This window comes from Puntigrus tetrazona, unplaced genomic scaffold (genome assembly GCF_018831695.1).
Source record: "Puntigrus tetrazona isolate hp1 unplaced genomic scaffold, ASM1883169v1 S000000373, whole genome shotgun sequence".
Classification (NCBI taxonomy): domain Eukaryota; kingdom Metazoa; phylum Chordata; class Actinopteri; order Cypriniformes; family Cyprinidae; genus Puntigrus; species Puntigrus tetrazona.
In genome coordinates, this window is record NW_025048028.1 from 238,100 (window position 1) to 250,873 (window position 12,774).

General features: G+C 37.9%; 1 protein-coding gene across 2 annotated transcripts; it reads right to left on the bottom strand.

The window, feature by feature from the left end:
- Nucleotides 1-2: 2 nt before the first annotated feature.
- On the bottom strand, nt 3-6,053 carry hapln1b (hyaluronan and proteoglycan link protein 1b). Of its 2 annotated transcripts, XM_043231554.1 has the most exons (5): nt 5,922-6,053; nt 5,251-5,395; nt 3,449-3,811; nt 2,290-2,592; nt 3-2,074 (listed from the first exon to the last, which is right to left on the bottom strand). In XM_043231554.1, exons 2-5 carry the CDS (start codon nt 5,354-5,356, stop codon nt 1,785-1,787), a joined length of 1,062 nt encoding a protein of 353 aa, XP_043087489.1. In that variant the 5' UTR covers nt 5,357-5,395; nt 5,922-6,053; the 3' UTR covers nt 3-1,784. The 2 variants fall into 2 exon arrangements, with proteins under 2 accessions (XP_043087489.1, XP_043087488.1); XM_043231553.1 differs by lacking the exon at nt 5,922-6,053 and having other exon boundaries at nt 5,251-5,904.
- Nucleotides 6,054-12,774: the final 6,721 nt, after the last annotated feature.

Sequence of the window (12,774 nt, forward strand, 5' to 3'; positions counted from 1 at the left end):
TGTGTATTTGACTGGTAGTTTATTTTTGAGTAAAGGGTTTTTTTTTCCACATTGATACAGTCAAATAATCCTTTTAATTATACTTTACATACATGAAACAAAAGTGAAAAATGTTAACATTGCCTATAAAGACATGTCTAAACATTCAGTTCTAAAACTGATTTTGAAGTTTTGTAAACAAGGCACACGTACAGTTGCCAGAGTCAAAACATGAATAATGAAATGAATGTGAATACAGTATTTTCAAAAAACACCAATATTTTTTCAACTTCAATTCAAACTTTTTTTTTTTCTTGTTTTTCTCCCATGGAGCTGGTCATTTAGTGTAGCGGCTAAAACACACGACCTTGAGTTCTAAATTGACCCTAATGGTAATAATATGAATAAAACGTCAAGTTGTTTTTGTCTCAGCTTGGCAGTCTGTTTTATTGGTTTATTTCCAAATGCCATGGCTTTGACTAGTTTTACTGAAGGTCTACTGCTTCATAGACGACTGAATGCAACATGCTAACTACGCACTTTTTAGTTGTGCCATTATTTTTTGCATCATCTTTGAGGAAAACCTTTTCCTGCAAGGTCTTTTTTTTTCTCAACAATAGAAAATTAAGTTCATTGTGCTGTTTTTTTCTTTTACTAAGTAACACAAGGTGATCATTAGCACTGTTGTCTTTTAAATCACTTTAGTCTTGCTATTTGTAAACAGTAACATGCATGGACTAAATTTTCTAGAAACTGGGCAGTCGCACAACTTCTTTTAGTAAACTAATATGTACTAACATTTGTTTTAATATTTGGCACCATTGCTATGAGCTATGTTTGAGGATAGGTTTTCTGTGGTTTCATGAATTGATCATAAATACTTAAAACAGGTTCTAGAAAACAAACCAAGATTTACTTTTGAAACACAATGGTTTTGTTATTATGTCTGTGGTATGAACCACAGATTTCTTCATTGTCCTGAACACAAAGAACGTTTGACAGTGATGAGGTCGATACAGTGGAGCTCTTAATTTCTTACATTGCGTCGTAGGGGAGAGACGTTGTATAAACACATAGTTTCAAGAAAAAGATAATTAACATACATTTATAAACACTCTACTTGTATATTTCAAAAGCTTAAAAAAATCACAAAACAAAGTTTTGTTTCTTAACAATGCGAATTATGACTCAACATGGTTTGGTCCACACATAAAACTACATTTAAGGATGGCAAAAGAAAAAAATATGTTCATTGTGCCTTGGCTGTACTGTATGGTGTTTAGCACTTTCATTGAATTTGTTTTCCTGTTAACAGAAAACATTTTTTTCACATGCTGTGTATATGGGATATGATGTTCTTGAATGATAAACTAAGTGCCCAAAGGTATCAGTTCAAAGTATTTAAGCTTTGCTGTCATTCTGTTCTAGAACATCCCTCAGGCTACTGCATGCTAAATGGAAGAGCACAATGCGAATTTCTTCAGCAATCTCACCAAATATCTCTTCCTTCAGCACTACTATACTGCATAAGATCATTCAGACCTGGAACCAGTAGCTATAATTTCTGCGGCACCCAATGAATACTATTCCTGTCCTGTTGCCGTCTTGTAGCGAAGTCCTGATTTTGCGGGAAGGCTGAGGTGCCTAATCCTACAGAATCTTTGCTTTAAACAACCACCGATCACTTATTTTATATTTAAATTCTTCCGTATTACAGTATCTAGAGACTTTGTCACAGTTTTAATGCACTCGAACTAACTCCTTACATTATTACGCTTAGTTCGTGAGTTATACAGTTGGTACGCTCAGTTGTCTCTCTTGTAGCAATAGACGCCGTAGAGTTTGTGTTTCTTGTCTGGGAATCCAGAGAAGCGGACGGCGGCCTCCGTGGGACTGCAGTGTCTGCGCGGTCTTGAGATTGGGTAGCGTACGCTGCCATCCGCCAGCCAGCCTGCGTCACAGCGGTCGTAGCCTAGCAGCTTCCACGCTGCATACATCTGCCCCACTTTGGCGATCTGAGCACCGTCTTTTTGACATGCCTGCACTGCCTCATCATACCTAAGTTTGACGGGGTGTATCAGATAATAGAAACGTCCTGGAGAAGAGAAAGGGGGAAAGTGTTTATTCTCAAATTATATGCAGTAAGGGTATTAAACATGAGGAAGATAACTTTCATTAGCGATTCATTGCATGGCTGAACTCAATTTGTTTTTTCTTTCTTTCATGCATTATGTATCACATCAATTGCTTTGCTTTTTTTGGAGAAGCTAGCCTATTGCAAATGTCTTTCAAATTGTGGGAAGGACAAACCCTTGAAGTTAGAGGTGAAACAGAAGACATCATATCTTTCCTTTTGCTTGTCACGCATCCCATAATTCCTTACGCCAGGAATGGTGTTTTTGCCTCCACATGGCTCTCTAGGTTTGGTGATTGGGTATTGCACCGATCCGTCACTGAGCCACCCTGCATTGCACCAATCTAACCCGTCTCTCCATGCATCGTACAGCTGGTCGAAAGATGCCACAATGGCATCCTGGTCTCTGCAAGCTTTCTCAGCATCAGCAAAGTTCAGGTTGTAACGACCCAGTCGAGGAAAAAATGGGAAAACGATGCCTGTAGAAACCCAAAGATCCAAAAAAAAGTATGAAATTGCATTTTTGTGAATATAGAAATCTTTAAAAATGCTCCCTGATTAGATCTGTGAAATCTGGTGATAATCAATTTCTTGACTGATAAATCTATACTTTTTCCAATGCATAATTTAAAGTAAATAAAAATGTTGATTTATTGTATGCAACTGAAATGATGCCAAGAACACAGAGAGAATGATGTCCCATTATTTGGCAATGATAGTCAGGATCTTGCGGATGGTTTAGATTTATAAGCTGTTCTACTCTGCATTATAAGACTATTGAATAGCGTTTACATTGCACACAGTGTGAAGAGAGTCAGCACAATGCTATCTCATAGCTAATTGCCTTGAGGAACAGCCAAGGACGCATAAACTGTGTTTAGTATTATGTGTATTATTCTGGATAGAAAACCACCAGTCATACAATGGCTTTGTTGCTTTTTTTTTTAATCTGTGCTGCCTTTTTGTACAGTTTCTTAAAAACACGTGCTAACTTAGGTACCTATCTTAAGTTACGTTTGAAGGAAGCAAGATATGTAAACAAAATTTCAAAAAATCATAAAACCAAATTACAGCTGTCAAAGAAATTATTTTTGTAAGGATTACTGTTGGGTGATGACCTGCATCTTAGATATGCTCATTAGCAAAACTTAGAAGATTAAACTGTCAGGAAATCTTGCTAGTCAATCTAGCTTTAAAACACAAGTGACATTACCAGCATCAAAATCAGGAACAAAATGAAAACAATGTGTGAGACATTGTGGTAGTGCATGGCTAAATGTCGCTAGAGTGACCAGCAAAACTCAGGTATGTTAGCAACATAAATCTATGCTTTACCTTGCAGGTCAAGCGAGACAACAGCTGTATCATCCTCCAAGCCATCGATGATTTCACACTTGTATTTCCCATAATCCTCCAGAGTGATGTCAGTGATAACTAGTGAAGCATCATTCTTGCCTGCATCCTGCAGGTGTACACGGCCGTGGAATCGACCATAGCTCTTTTTGTGGAAACCCATAGCTACGAACACATCAATTTCCTTCAGATAGTCTGAAGTGAGTTTAGTCCATTTAATCCTCAGTTTGGGATTTGGGGGAGATGAGGGATCCCGGTTGAACTTGCATTGCAGTGTGGCATTGCCACCACGTTGAGAGATTACTTTGGGCTGTGCTGTGTCAACTGAGAGTCTGGGGCCATTTTCTGAAAGTCAATGAAAGAGACATTCAGGTTGTCAGTCAAAGAAATAAAACAAAAAAATAATGCAGATTGTGACTGAGTTCATAGCCTTTGTTCTAATTTTTTTTTTTCCAAGTCCTTTTGTATTGCTCAATAATGTGTTCAATAATTCAAGGCGTTTCACAAAGATAGTATGAATTCATCCTTGTCTATTGCTACAGGCTTTTGTGGTTATGCAAACACATAAATCATTGTGTTTTTAGGTTTTAGGGAAGTGGAAACACCCCTAAATGTTTATGACTAAAACCTAAGAGTGACTGTGTATGCTCTTCCAATGAAGACACTACAGTAAGTGTTGCAACCATTTTAGTGCTCACATAATTAGAAAAATTTGTGCCAGTAAAGAAAATAGACTGGCTAATTTCCCAGATGTGTTGTGGAATCACTAATCACAGAGAGTTGAAAGGTAAATCTAGAAGAGTGGAAGAGGACTTTCAATATGGTCCATGGTCCATATTTACATGGCTTGATCAGTTTGTCATTGATATACATTAAATAATGCAGAAAATGTAATCATAGAGAAAAACTGTGGAAGTCATGGGAACACTGTGACCTGCTCTCAGTTTCTTAGTTTTTGGTATTCTCTAAAGTCACATATTTGGGACATAATGGAGACATGATTGGAGAATGTGTCATCAAAGGTAAAATCAGTGTTTTTATTTATTATTAAATTTTAGAGTAAATTTTATGTCTAGATAAAACCCATACAGGGATGCTTATTTGTCAAAATTCAACGAAATTCAATGAACAATTTATTATCCTAACCAGTATTCCATCAATAATGTGCAAGAAAGGATGTGATTTCACTGGGGGCTACTTGGCATGGCTTAAAAAGAAATAGGACACTCAATGCAAGCTACCAAGTCTTGTTTTGCATTAGATGTGGTTGATTCGGTAAAAACAAATTTGCATTGCAGAGATAGCTGTTACTATTTGTCATGCATCATTCCTGGCCAGGGCACAAAGTTGTTTTTATATTGATTAATACTTAATACTTACAATATTTTTGTACTATATTGTTTTGTTCACAAAAACCAAAAACTTGTTTATTTTGCAGATGCAGTTGGGGAGGCTGATATACAACTCAGAAATCAGCACAAATAAATACCAAACCCCAATAGCTTATCAAATATTTAGCACTTGCAGTAAGTAATTCCTGCCACTTTGCGTCGTGTGATGGGAGCCAGAGGGTTTCGAATCACCTAAGTCGACACCCGATGAGATAATTACGGTAAGTGTCCCTGTTAAGAAATGCTGGAGGGGGAACACCATTTTAGGGGATGGGCAGTACAACCCGCTCTCTGTCTCTCTCTCTCTCACTTTCTGTCTCACTTTCTCCCTCTCTTCTCCACTATTTATAATTTCCTCTCACACACAATCACAAACACACCTTTGTGTCTTACCTGAGATGTATATAGTCCTGTAGTGTTCCAGGTCACTGTATGCCTCTTCAAAGCTGTCAGCTCGGCTCTCGGAGAGGACCAGGAGGATAAAAAGAAGGAAGGTCATCTTGATTTATAGCACCGGGGGGGTTGGGGGGGTACTTCACTACATGAGAGAACAGGAAAAAATAAGGCACAGCCAGACTTTATGCATTTTACTAAGCCTTTTATCTACTGTATATCCAATCCAGGAAGGAGACATTCTTTAGAGTTGTATTATTAGGCTTTACTAAAACAATCTCAAGTTTTTCAGTAGAGTTTGAGAGAGAGCTCAGTTTTGTGACTTGCACCAGATCCCCTGCACGTTTCCATCTGCAGTAGCTCCCCTGTGCAGTACTGTCACGCAGACACGAGCGCACGCTGTGTCCTTTCCACACATCTCCCAGAAAGACACTTGCACAAATAGGGCAAAGCACATAAATAAATGACTTGGACTGTTAAACTTTTCACGCATGCATAAATACCAATTAACACCAGTGCTGCAGGACTGCTTCCTGTACCCTTCACCTTTAGAGGCACTGGAGTGTGAGAAAAGTGCAGTCAAGATGGCACAAACTAGCACAAAACTTTGCTGCCACACTTCTAAAGCAAAGAACGTCTCCCTACAGGCTCAGAGCTCAGAAAAGACTTACCATCTTACGGAGCGTGTTCTCCCGGCTGCTAGTGCACGTAAGGACAGCTACGCAAAAGATCAGGATTAGAAAGTGTGTAGAGTCTTCTCTCCCTCTCTCTCTCTGCAGTCACTCGGATTGATTCGTTTTTTTCTTCATTCATTTCAGAGTGCTGACGCACTGAGGTAGTTCCTCTATACTGCAGTCAGCAGAACTGCTCTGCAGAGTAGCCAACCCCCCCAGACCCAGCCTGCAAACAGTCATTACGCATACCAGGAAGCCACCGCTGATAACATTGAGGACTCGCAGATGCAGTGCCCTCTCCTGTGACAGATAAGTTACCACAGTACAGTGAGCTTGCTCAGCTGTGATGAGGTAAAATCATATCCTGCAGGAGAAGGATACCAAGTCCTCTGTTGCGAAAAAGATGGAATCCAGTCCAAAGGATCTCCAAGAATTGGAGGGTCTGCTATGCTAAATTGCTCTACGAGGCCACTTTATAGCACAATTGTTACAGCTGAAAGAATTTGTTCCCGCCCAATTGACCCTAAGGCCTCTTTAGTGTAACGACTGTCAAACATGCTCTGTTTTGCAGGCTGACGGTTAACCAAACACACTAATTGTGCTGTTGACAGAGAACACCGTTACGAATCGCATTCCTTTGTGACACTCCATTGTGTACAGTGAGGTCAAGCACAGGGAAAACAGTCCATGCCTTTAGTTTTCAAATGTGGGTAAACGTCCTAAACGCGTAGACTGCAGTTGATCAGAAAACAGCAATGGTTTAGAAACGGTGCCAGACCACCAGCTAATTCGCATAAGCATCACAAGAATCTCAGTCTTGCACAACTACAGAACTTATCTTCTGGGAAAAGGCACCAATCCTGCAGTTGGGAAAAACTCCCTCTTTGTTGAAATCACTTGCTGCCAGGAAACCGTTACAGATTTGATGGTTGAATTTGCTTTAAGGCAGTCCAGTATAAACAGTGACTCTATACTCTGATGCTTCATAACCTTGTAGTCCTCTTGTTTTTGGATATTTAGGCCACGTGGCTGTTACCGCCTTGACATTAAATCCCATTCTTTGCAATAAACAACAAATGAAGCTTCCAAAAAGCAGCATAATTGTTGCCTGACCAGGTCTTTCGCTGACTCCTTGTGCAATGGAATATGAGTGGATAAGCATGGCGTAATTTGTGCAGAAAATAACAATCTGTGTCAACATACTGTAGTCTGGGACAGGTCCTGATTAAACGCTTGTTTAACTCAAGCACAGATTGTCCCAGCAGTTCTGCGGTCTTTCCAGTCCTCATAAGGAAATCCCTTTTGCAAGACTCAAACCTTTCATTTGTTACACTTTTTTATGATGTAAAGTGTTTAGTTAATCAGGCTTTTAGCAAGGGTTGGTTAGTGTCATTTTAAAATAATGTTTTGATAGCAGTGGATCTGAAACTAACTTCCCTGATGTAAATAGTACTTTTTTATTGATTTGGGGTTGGCTCATAAATAGCCAATTTTAAAGATGGGAAAGCATTTGTGTTTTTGCATAGAACTAAATATTTACAATCTTTCCTTAGAACTTTTGTTAGAAGCCTTTTGTTGAATAAGTTATAAGATATTGCTAGACACAGTGTAGGTGCAGACTATACGCACAATTTGATATTATACACAGTTTAACTACATAATTCTCATTGGAAACTGAGTAAACACAGCTTGGGGGGTCATTTTATGATGTCACTTCCCAAAAACTCGCTCCTACTTGTTCATGAGCAGCTGTGAAGCTCAAAGATTATGGATCCAATTTGGCCAGAACTTCATTTTCCTTTAAACCTCGTTCACTAATGCACTAAAACATAATCCTTTAAATGGCTGATTTGAGTAGTCATTGCCAATCACTTTGCATTACTATGAGGGCTATTCCATTCCTTGTTTGGCAGTAGATCTCCAGATGTGATAGCTTTTGTGTTTCTCTCTTGTTCATTCATTAACCGGTAAACAAATATATAGCTTCTACTGATCATGCATTACGTTACTCATCTTGATTTCACCAAACGTATCCTTTCAGAAAATTTAAAGTATAATGGCGGTTGGTCATAATAAAAAGGAATTTTTACAATTAATACAAAAACATACTGTATCAGCCAGACTTATTAAACTGTCAATATTTAGCCATTTTAATCTAACTCATATTTACATAACAGAAATGCCCTTTAGAGATTCTGTTAACACCTTAAGATGAATGTGTGCACATGTTAAATGAGGATTTGTTTGTAATGTAGGTGTTAAATGGATTAATTATTCTTGTCAAGAAATGCAGACATAATTGAACATCTTAAGGTGGTAAACAGTGCAAAATGCAAAAACAGTGCAACACAAATAGATGCAGCGTAAACCTGTGATTTCAGTGACTCATGTTTAAAGCTTCCGTTTGATTCTACAAAGCACACAGTAACCCTTAATCTCCATAACATCAGTAAAAGGACTGTTCCCACCCTTCAAACGGTCCGCTGTCTTTGAAGGCTACGGCATCTCTCTTCACTAGACATTAAACCGATGACAGTGTGTGAATGGGATCCTAAAATATCCCATTTATAGAGATCAGACCTATTTCCGATTTTTGTCACTGGCACAGGTTCTGCCAAAAAAAAGTCCTGTTTAAAATGTTGAAGATAGTTTTATGGAAAGTTTCAATTGAGGAAACAGCATAGTTTAAGCATTTGCACTGTGGCCGAAACGTTTATTGAAATCACTTCTACAGTCTGCTGTTATAAGATACATGTAGTTAGAGAAAGATGTGTCTTAGATTGTTAGATGTATACTGACAATTCTGGCAGTAATTTTAAATATTCATATAGAACAATTATTCAGACCTTGAAAGTCTTTAGTAAGTCTTACCTAAAACAATTTTAATTTCAATTCAAATGTAATGAAATACTTTAATAGTACTATATAGACTGGATAGATTTGTTTCAGGCAACACTGGTTGAGTTTTCTGCTTCACTTTTAATTTTCCAGGTTGGTTATCTATAAGTATTTCTAAACAGCACCAAAAAACCCACTGACACTTGTGGAGATTTAGGCACTAAAATGCCTAAGACTGGCCCCATTGACAGGGTAATTGGATGGGCCATTACACAGCGTTCAACGTCCAAAGAACCACTCCCAAAAACAAAAAAGATCCATGTCACAACATCTAAAATCTTTCCATGTGTTTTCTCTAGGGGTCAGGCGTGTGTTCGACCCCCACTCAATAAAGTGAGTTCATTTCATGGGCTCATATGTCAGATCTATTTGTTACAGGTGCCATATGCAGTATATTTGTCTTAAAATTTATGGTTTGTAGCATTTTGCATTCTGTTAAACAAACAAAGAACGAACATGGAAAAAATTAATCATTCATATTGTTCCTAACTTGCATGCCATAATGGTTTGATTTTATTATGTATTGTTTTTTTGGGGTTATAGAGTGGGGTTAAATAAGGTTCCTCCATCTCTATTAAAACATATTCCAATGTTTCACTCTATTAGCCGAAAAACATGTAAAGGTCAGAAAACAGTTCAGCTATTCATAATAAACAATAAGGAGATGCTCTGTTCTGAATAATACAAAGAGTCTTTCTGATTTGAGGCAAATGGCTGAAAAATATTTTTTTTTTCTAAAAAAAGAAAATTTTGTAGACAGTGCAAGAAGTTATTCAGTTTAACACATGCTCACTTCTGCACAGTCAGATAAACATACATAGGCTACTAATTATAAGGTGATCTTTAAAGATCCCTTTTTCTGTCTGATACAGTATTGGACGTTATACTGACACCTATTGGTGATTTTTATTTTTTTTTGGTTAATAATGCCATTTTAGAAATAACCTATTTACAGGTATATTTAAATGGTCATGTAAGCTCAACATGGCAGTCAATTAAATATCTTATTTAGGGCACTGATATGACAGTGATCCTCATCTCATGTGTACGGCATTGATAATCAAACAACTAATCTGAATAATTATTAATTTATTGATTTCTGCTACATTTGTTAATGCAGTTTTACAAACCCGTTCTACAGAATTCATCGTTGACTTTCTGCAATTTGTGTTTTCCATTGGTAATTAATTTTTTTGTGGCTATTTTCATTTTTGATTGCACATATACAACAATGGAACTGACTGGGATGCAAAACAATTATCCCAAAATTAGTGTGTCTCCTGCCCTGTGGCCGCTTGGATTTACTTAAGCGTTTGCCGTCTGCAGCTATATTTTTTGGCAGGTATTAAATGCAATATTTTAAGTGGAAAATCTTACTGCATCTTTAAAGTTGCACTAGTTTCATTCACGCACCATTAAGTTAATGGAGGGGGGAAATGGCAGTTGTGTAAATATAACCTTTTCATTCAGCTTGCATATGCTCCTTAACTGTTCTGTAAGTACGTTCCATGTTTGTTAAAGACAATGTACCTCCTATTCATAGACTCGAGCGTGAGGAAGGGCTCTGTGCTCAGTGCATAAAGAACCTTTGACTTGGCAGCACTACCTGGGTGTGTTAACAAAGGTGCTCATACCGGCTTAAAAAGTGGACTCATAAGGTGAGGCTGATGGACAGCAGATGGACTTTTTGATCAGGAAGTGGAAAGAATTCCTAACAGCTGGATAAAAAAATGGGTTATTCTTGGTAAATCAATTTTATTTGTAAGCTAAATATTCTGTGCTCTTAGTTTGAGAAGATATTTCTCTTCTCATATTCTAGCAGTACATGGGGCAGTTTCATGGTCCACTGTGGGTTTTGACGTCACCCTCGCACCACCCTAGCACACACAAAGAGTCCTCAGTGCATATGCATGAACTACAACCGTCTCTTTACCGCAAACCGGATACTCCTACACATCTTTATGTAAGACTATCTGCATCTCCAAATGAAAAAAAAATGCTAAAAATACTGTTAAAGCATATTAAATGAGGCCTATTAAAACTGAAATATGCTATTGAAAGCATCTTCAGATTAGCCTGTAACTCAGTCCAAATGGCATTTTTCAATCTCAGCATTTTACCATGTACTGCAATCCAGTCTCAAAATGCACGTTTTTTTAAGAGTGCCTGTTTCCATCTAACCATTTGAAAGTCAACACATACTTAGATGAAGATCCCACTTAAAACATTTTTATTCAGCAGCTTGATGCTGTAGGAGAAGCCTTGTAATTGAATCAAAGCTTTCATAGTGTCTGCAGAAACACATCTCGATACAATAACAAATGGTTCTTCAAAACCAGATGTTCTTAACTAAAACAGAAGCGCATGAAAGAACAATTAAAGAACATTTTGATGCGCAGAATTCATCTCTGGACAAAACAGCCATAGTGATACTTTAAATTCCATTTAACAGCACTGGACTAAGCGTGAAATGAACAACGATTTAAAACAGACTCTCTGAATGATGCAACACATTAACCTGGAGGAGTCCAGGGGTGAAATGAATTGCATCGCCCCAGGCCGTCCTCCTCTACATCTCAGCACTGTGGAGAATAAGGATGAAAGGTCACTTGGAAAATCGGCGGGTTTAATGCGTTCTGCCAACCATGTGAAGAAAAAGTCAGAGTTCAACCATGGTCATCACAGACCACCAGTCGTATCTTTGAGAAAGCTGAACGAAGTGACCTTGAGATCAGCAGCCGAACAGCTGCCAGACAGATCTAAATAACCACCGCTAAATAGCAAACAAGGCAACATGCATTAAAAGAAACAGTGGTGCTACCGATTGAACTACCAGGCAGTTGTGCGCACATTTGCAAACTTGCATGCCATTTAAGTGCATCTTGGGTGTAAAAGTAGGGCGAGTTTCACCATAGTGGTTCACTGAAGCTCCAAACCGATAGATGGCAAACTCAGCCCTCCATGCAACACTGAGTGCTTCATTCATGTGTCAAATAAAGCCATGCATTATTAATTTATACTTTTACACACTCTTGGCCCCCAATATTTGTTTAACCAGCTGTTCCTTCTCAGCACTTTTGCCTGTATTGAAGTGGACCCTCTGTATGAGCCTATTTTGCCCTGTAAGAACATTCTGTCATTGCATGTACTCAACAAGCAGGCTTTTCACTCTGCAGAATGTGGGCTACACTTGTTGGTCTCTTTGGAGCCAGGCTGTCTCATAATTCATTGAGAAATAACAAGGGGAAGTTGTTTGTGTTAATGTTAATGGGAGTATTCATGAATTGACTCAACTGCTGGTAAACCACTAAACAGCCATAAAGATAAAACAAATTGAGGGAGAGATTGAGACCAATTTGTGGCCAACATGAATGCAATTACAGTTCTTATTAAACCTCAAAAGATTGCCAAATCGTAATACTGAGAAACAATATTATTAATCTGTACATAATACTGGGAAACAAATTTAGATGGCCTGCTTTTTTTAAAAGAACATTTATACTATACTGTAAACACGTTTAATTTAATTTAAAAAAATTGGTTTACTAAACATCTGAAGAAAACTAAATATTTCTTGTAACATGACAACAAAATGGCTTGTGGTGTGTTAGTTATACCACACTGACACGTTTGTAAATATGCATATTTATCATGTGTATAAAGTAATAAAGGCAAAACTTTCCATATTACTATACCTAACTTTTTTATACATACATAAGCCACCATAACATCAATAGAAGTCACTTTGTACAAAACGCATTTTAATGTCACATCATCAACTTTTAACGTAAAAGCTATAGTGTAGTATTTGCAGATTCACGCAACAGTTTAACACGTTTATGAACGTGAAGAATATGCACACGGTCGGTCACTAATAACATCAGCCGTTCTAGGCGTTATTAAACTGAACGAACAGTCGGGTGTAAATGAAGAAGGGTGACAGGCTCTTACC

Bases quoted from the DNA above. Each gene is read 5' to 3' on its own strand.
- hapln1b (XM_043231554.1), bottom strand. From the start codon at position 5,356: ATGACCTTCCTTCTTTTTATCCTCCTGGTCCTCTCCGAGAGCCGAGCT. The intron at 3,812-5,250 runs GTAAGACACAAA...ATTGACTTTCAG, and splicing joins CAGGACTATATACATCTCAG to AAAATGGCCCCAGACTCTCA. The intron at 2,593-3,448 runs GTAAAGCATAGA...GGGTTTCTACAG, and splicing joins TGTCTCGCTTGACCTGCAAG to GCATCGTTTTCCCATTTTTT.